Source organism: Ovis canadensis, chromosome 3 (assembly GCF_042477335.2).
Source record: "Ovis canadensis isolate MfBH-ARS-UI-01 breed Bighorn chromosome 3, ARS-UI_OviCan_v2, whole genome shotgun sequence".
Classification (NCBI taxonomy): domain Eukaryota; kingdom Metazoa; phylum Chordata; class Mammalia; order Artiodactyla; family Bovidae; genus Ovis; species Ovis canadensis.
Genome location: NC_091247.1, coordinates 161,010,385 through 161,017,566, shown reverse-complemented (window position 1 = coordinate 161,017,566; position 7,182 = coordinate 161,010,385). Strand labels below are relative to the sequence as shown.

General features: G+C 47.1%; 1 protein-coding gene across 2 annotated transcripts in view; it reads left to right on the top strand.

Annotated features, from left to right (window-relative positions):
- The first annotated feature begins 959 nt into the window (after window positions 1–959).
- Window positions 960–7,182, top strand: part of RASSF3 (Ras association domain family member 3) — a 113,326-nt gene continuing 107,103 nt past the window's right edge. The window contains exon 1 of one of the 2 annotated variants that reach the window (XM_069584734.1): window positions 960–1,289. In XM_069584734.1, the coding sequence (XP_069440835.1) occupies window positions 1,179–1,289 (111 nt within the window). In that variant the 5' untranslated portion in view covers window positions 960–1,178. The remainder of the gene's footprint in view (window positions 1,290–7,182) is intronic. The other variant, XM_069584736.1, reaches the window with a different exon arrangement.

Sequence of the window (7,182 nt, the reverse complement as noted above, 5' to 3'; positions counted from 1 at the left end):
AGTCAGGATCTCTGCAAGGGAATTAGTATGGTTTAAATTAATTTAATAACACCAAGATGTAAATGACTATCACCCACAGGCGGCCTGGAGAAAAATTTTGCATTTTTAAAGAGGATTAGCTGACTGGAAGGATTCAGAAAATACGGAACTTGTTTTTTGAGGAGGGTGAAGAGTTCCCTGAACCCTTCACCCCAAGATTGAAACCGTGCCTGGTAGGTAAAGCGGATTTTGGAAGGGAAGATTTTAAAAACACGTTTAATTAATAAGCACTCGAACTGCAGAACTAGTTCACCCTGCTTCGCACCAAGTGGCCTCAAAGATCAGAATGACCTTGGCCGTCCTTATATCGGAATGAATCCTCACTAGAAAGAAGGGCGAGAAAGACCAAAGCTCAACTGAATTTCCGGAAAGGATGTTTTTATTTGAATAAACTCTACCCAGTCGTTACTTCCTCACGCCTCTCAGCTAACTTTTAACCCTCTTTGGAGGGCTGGGTTGCCAGAGTTCTCTTCGGGGCGAAAAGACTGCAGAACTCCTGAGGGTCTCGGGGGTGGGACTGGGGGGGGGGTGTCCCTCCGCCCTGCAATTTTCACCCGCCGGACCCCGGGAGGGGGCGAGCAGTGCGGAGACGGCGGAGAAAGTTTCCGGCTCTGCTTGGGCCCTCCCCCAAACCCGAGCTAGCCGGGCGGGGGCACTGATCTCCGAGGAATTGGCAGTTTCCGGGAGGCTGGGGTAGCGACCCGAAGCACAGACGCAGCCGTCTAAGCAGGGATGCGGGGGGCTCCCCAAATACTGCTCGGGAAGAGCAGCGCTCGTGGAACAGCCCAGCTACATAGTCCCCACTCCCACCTGCGCCGGGAGTGACCAGACCGCCTGGGGCGCGTCCCAGGCCTCTCGGGGCGGGGCCCGCGGGGCGCGGGGCGGGGCTGGGGCGGGGTCGAGGCCCAGGGGGCGGGGTCGCTGGGTGTTTCTGGGGCCCCAGCCGCGCCAGGAGCCGGGCCGGGAAGCCGGGAGGGGCCGGGACGGCCGGGTTGAGCGGCGGCCGCAGCTGCAGCAGGACGGCCCGCCGGCGGCTTGCGGCCGCGCGCCGGGAACCTCGCGGGGCGGGCGGGCGCGGCACCCCCTGCCTGGCCGCCAGCGCCCCGGGGAGGCGGCCCGCGCGCGACGGGACCAGCAGCATGAGCAGCGGCTACAGCAGCCTGGAGGAGGACTCCGAGGACTTCTTCTTCACCGCCAGGACCTCCTTCTTCAGGAGAGCGCCCCAGGGCAAGCTCCGCACCGGCCAGCAAGTGAGTGGTGTGCCCGTAGACGCAGTAGCCGGCGCCCAGTCGCTCCCGGGAAATCCCGGGGCGGCAGGACCCCAACTCCACGTGTCTCTGCGGGGTGCACGAGGGATGCTCGCGAGGAAGGAGGAGGCCATCGAGAAGGGGCTTCTGTCGGATCCCGGAGCAGTGCCTCGAACTGGTGCCTGCGGGCTTACGGGCTTGCGCTGGGCGCACCGGGGAGGAAAGCGGAGGAAGGGCGGGGAGGCGGAGGGCCCTCTCCCGCCTCCCGCGCCAGATGGCCTCTGCGACTCCGCCTCGGGCGGCCGGCGGCTGGGGAGCTGTTCTGAGAGCCTGGAGTCGTCCCCAGGCCACTCCCCACGTTTCCTCTGTGCCCGGGGACGCCCTTCGCCCCCTCGCGGTCCTCATGGAGGCCCCCTCTATTAGTCCGTTCATTGGCCTGTGGCCCCTGGAGTGTTTTGGGGGCCGTGTAACGGCCAGGAGTGGACGTCGGGACTCCGCCTCCCCTACCTTCCCTGTCGGAGCGCCTCTCGTGGCGGGGTGGGGGGCGCTGAGGGAAACGCGGGGCCTCGTCAGAGCAGGCGCTCAGTAAATCTGGGTGGCGGGAGTCACGGTGGTGCGTTTCCAGTAAAGTCACGTTTATAGGTGCATCTAATGTTTTGCAAACAAGTTCCGGTACTAGGTAGGAGCAGCCGGCGAGAGCTGAGCCTTCGGTCGGTTTCTTCCTTTTTTGGAGGAAGCGTGCAGTGGAAAGCATGACTTGGGAAAAGATTGGAAGGAAACTTGGGTTGGTTTCGCCGACCATGATTGTGTGTTTCAAGGAGGCTCCCCCGAAAGGGGACGCTTGGGCTGATGTCTGAGTCCGGTGCTTGAACCCCGCGGCCTCCTGGCCCTGGGAGCCTCAGCAGGGAAGTCCTGCCAACGCAGACGTACTGGTATCCGATTAGAGAAGGCTGGAATGGAACAAAATGATTGCTCTTAAAAAACAGCAGGCGCGCGCCCAGCATTGCCATCAGACTTCTTTCTGGAGACTAGAGGCAAGGAAAATCAGGGCCGGATGATGGCTTATGGGAGGAGTGAGGACGGATTAGTGTGTCAGGATTTCCTTGCCAGACCTTTTAAGTTTTCTTAACCACTTTAGGAGGTCAAATTTCTTTTTAAGATTCGGAAGTTTTAGTTTTTTGAACCTCTTAACTTCCAAACCTGAAGAAGGGGCGAAAGGTAGGGAAGGGCAAGAGTCAGGTGCCCTTACTCAGTAGCTGATGATCCCAAGTGAAGTTCTGAGTCAGTTGTTTCTAAGGCTTAGTCACTTTAACCTGAGGCTGCTATAACATATGCTAGGTGACTTCAACAACAAAGTTATGTATTTCTGAAAGTTCTAGAGGCTAGATGTCTGAGATGTGGGTGCCAGCATGTTGGATTCTTTTTGGCCTTAGGGGTATGCAGGGGATCCCCCCAATCAGAGGTCAAACACTTGCCCCCAGGCAGTGGGAGCCAGGAGTCTTGACCATTAGATCACCAGGGAAGTCCCAGCATGTTGTGTTCTGATGAGGGCCCCTTCCTGGCTGTAGATAGCTGATAGCTATCTGGCAGTGCCCTCACTCCAGGAAAAGGGCTACCTCTCACCTTCTTATAAGGCCACTTATCCCATCCTATGGGCCACCTTGAAGACCTGATTACCTCCCAAAGGCCCCACCTCCAAATCTTATCACATTAGAGTTTCATCATGTGAATTGAGGGGTAGGGGGCAGAGGCAAACAGTTCATAGCAAGTGAAATCTTATTTTTAGTGAAGTGTATTCTAGCCATGAGTTTGCTCTGAAGTTTGGAAGTCAGGAATGCCTGCCTCTCCAGTCAGTGCATTGAAGAATTGCATTTCCTTCCTTTTTTTTTTTTTTTTCACTTTGCTTTTCTCTTTCTTGGGCTCTGCTTCCTTTCTCTTCTCTACTTGGTGCTTTTTTGTGTGTTTTTTTTTCTGTTTATGTCACTGTCATCATTTGACACTTTGAGTAGAGACTGTCAGAGACCGTTGTGCTCATTTGAAGTCTATCCCAGAGGCTACTAGTAGCTGCAGAAAACTAGTTGGTGTTGAATTCTCCAGGCATGAGATGCTCCTTTATGAGGGCCAAGGTATCCAGGTTGAATTGTATGAAAATGTTTTAATGCTTTAAAAAGTAAGAATGTTTTTTTCTGGGTTTATACACTTAGAATGTCTATGTTCTACTCATTAACTTATGTAATATTCATCTACTATATATAACATACTCATTTAATGATACTTATTTAGTATTTAGAATTGTCCTACCATCAATATATATTTTGAAGATTGTGCTGAAAATCAGAACAGTAAGTCCTAGATCTTGCTTAAAGAGCTTCCAAGTATATTCTGAAACTTGATTGCTGTGTATTTCCCCTTCTAAAATAACACTTACTGGGTTCTGAGTTAGAGGACTTATTTACCAGTTGGAGAAGGTGTTCTAACTGAGTTTTTGTGGGCATTTTGGTTTATTTGAAGAGTGAGTCTGTTAAATTCCTGAAAAGATATGAGTTAAGGAAGTCAAACTTATCATAAATTTAAAGCAAAGCAGTCTTAATACAGAACATGTCTTTTACCCAATGTTAGATAAATCTTTTTTGCTTTTTTATGCCAGTGATTGTAAGAATTAGGTAGGCACCTCTGACATATAGTTTAGAAGTGAAATTTATGTTTTCTCTAAAGAGGTGGAAAGAGAAGTGTTGCCAGAAGGATCTATTATGGATAATAGTGATTTTTAAAAAGTGCTATACCACCTGGTGGAAAGGCCAGGAAAATGTGGTTTCTAGAACTCTTGAAAATATCCAGGGAAAACAAGATGTCTGTGGTAAATGCAGGATGGTGAGAAAGGGGGGAGAGAGGGTGAGAAATTTCTTTCTTCTCTTGCCAAGCAAAGGAACATAGCCCAACTTTTTCTTTCTTATTTTATACTGGTGCCCTCTTTAAGAAAAAAAAAGAAGGAAAAGGCTGAAAACTTGTCTGAAAGGTACAAAGGAAAGAAATTGTGGCCTTTTTCTAGGAGTTTGAATGCCGTGCTTACTGCTGTATCCCCAGAGCCTCCATCAGTGAGTATTAGTTGAATGAATTAATGTTTTCCTGCTTTGATAATTGTTGGCTTTTTATGGGTATTCAGTGTACATATGATTCTCCCAAGAATCCTCTGCAGCATTAACCTAATGAAAGGTTGGGCCTTGTTAAGTGATTTGGTGAAGATCCACACTTAGGTAGGGAAAAGGCAGAACTCAAGTTTTCCTGACTCAAAATTCCAGTCTTCTTTTCACTGCTTCTTGGCTATAAAAATAATTTTAATATTCCAGTTTACTTTCGCAAAATGGGCATCTGTAGTTTAGGAGTTTCTTACCATTTTGACACCCTGACTTTCATGTATCTTCATTATAGTGTTCATAAGTCATCCTTATGAATGTACTGTTAGGCTTTGTGCAGAAGCAAGAATGTCAACAGTGTGTTAACTCATAATTTTCCTTTTCTACATATTCAGGCTTCCAAGAGTAGAAATGGACTAAAATCATTAATCTATCAGAGCATATTCTGCTTCTTCTCTAAACCAAGGTGATCACTTTTCTTCCTGAGCCTTGGGTACATCATAGGAATAAGAAATGACGCTGTGTTTGCTTTAGAAGTAGAATAATTAGGAAGTAATTATAATTATAATAAAAGGGAGTTAATAAAAAATTTTTTTTAAAGATGAAGTCTTATTTAGGAGCTTGAAATTGTCTTCTGAACCCTCCACACTTTTTAAGAAGTTGTGCTGAAGAATGGGTTAATAAGGCAAGCGTGTGAGACTCCATGTAACAGATCTTAAGTTCACCCATAGGTTTTTTCCTTGTTATAATTTAAATATTTTTGTGTTTCTCTGGCTCTGCATTTTACACCTAAAACCAACAGTAATGAGTTGCACTATTTTATTCAGTGTTTCCATTGGAAGTTTTGGTGATAGAGTGCTAATTTACAACATCAAAGGTATTTTGCTTAAACTTTTTATACTGACAGAGTCCCTGTATTACTGAATATAAACATTCCCAGCAGTTGTTTTGCCGTATAGCAGGTGTATGGTTATTTGCACATCCCGTCGCTGTGTCTGATATATTCTGTTCTTACACAGTGTTAATCCAATGGAATTTTGTGTTTGTGTGAGCAGGACTCACAGAAACACATTCCTTTAACTGAATTTCAGAAGAAAATTAGTCACCAGTCTTATATACCAGCAAGCATGAACAATACACACTCTACCCCATTTCTTTTTCTGGCTAACGTGCAAGAGTTAGAATTCTTTGGAAAGCAGTGACACAAAACATTTACAAAAAGGAAAGCTAAACACATCCAATAATGTGGTTATTCTTAGATTTCCTTTGGCAGTCAGTGCATGTCGTACTGTAAACATTCGTTTTGGGGACAAAAAAGTGAGACTGGCCGAATGCTTTCTCGTGTCCCAACTCCTTGCCTAGAGCATCAACTCTTGTTTACTTATAGCTTTCCACATAAATTGCTGCCTTTTGATAAAGACCCCAGTTTGAGGCTTGCTTTTCGCTTCTAATTTGTCCCAGGGTCATTGGCTAGCCGAGCCCCGCTTTGGAATGGATAGTGAGAGACAGTGTAGGGTATAATAAGGTAAATGCTTGCAAAGATACATCTTGACTAACTTGGCCCATTTTTGTCCTTGTCTCATTGAAGAGCCGATATATGTTGCCTTGTAGGAGGCTATTATTTGGTTAAGCAGGCAGGCTACAGTCCTATAGTCCATGGGGTCGCAAAGAGTCAGACACAACTGAGTGACTGACCACACAAAGCATTGCCTGTTATTATATATGTTATATATGAGGAGCTAGCTCATTGTTTGCTCTCTGATGCAATAACTTTAAAAAAATATATTTATTTTTATTTATTTACTTATTTGGCTCTGCTCAATCTTAGTTACAGCACACGGGATCTTTAGTTGTGGCATGTGGGATCTAGTTCCTCCACCAGGAATCGAACCCAGGCTGCCTACATTGGGAATGCAAAGTCATAGCCACTGGACCAGCAGTGAAGTCCCTGATGCAACAACGTTAATTAAGAGTGTATAACTAGGAGTCTAGTCTTATTAGGCCTCTTCAGTTCCCTTCAGGATTCAAGGGAGTCCCCATCACAGAACCCGGGCCTGGACTTGCTTCTCTTAGTTCTTCCCTTGTGAACTTACATGCCACCTTCTCAGAGAAGTCTTCCTGAACCACCAATCCAAATTAGACACCCTTCCCTCTTAAAGTACTCTGCTCTTTCCCTTCATAGCAAAAGTTGTAATCTCGTGTTATAGTTTGTTTAGAACAGAGTCTAGCATGTTTACCCAGGGTCTAAAATAAATGCCTGGCACTTGGTAGATGCTCGAGTAAGTGAAAGCGTACTCAATATTTTGAATGAAAGTCCCAGTACTAGGTACTGTGAGTTTTCTTTTAAACACAAGTACACAATTTCCCCTCTTCTCACAACTAGACCATAATCCTCCACTGCATCTTATAGAGGGTCAGTTCAGTTCAGTTCAGTCGCTCAGTCGTGTCCGACTCTTTGTGACCCCATGAATCGCAGCACGCCAAGCCTCCCTGTCCATCACCAACTTCCGGAGTTCACTCAGATTCATGTCCATCGAGTCCGTGATGCCATCCAGCCATCTCATCCTCGGTCGTCCCCTTCTCCTCCTGCCCCCAATCCCTCCCAGCATCAGAGTCTTTTCCACTGAGTCAACTCTTTGCATGAGGTGGCCAAAGTACTGGAGTTTCAGCTTTACCATCATTCCTTCCAAAGAAATCCCAGGGCTGATCTCCTTCAGAATGGACTGGTTGGATCTCCTTGCAGTCCAAGGGACTCTCAAGAG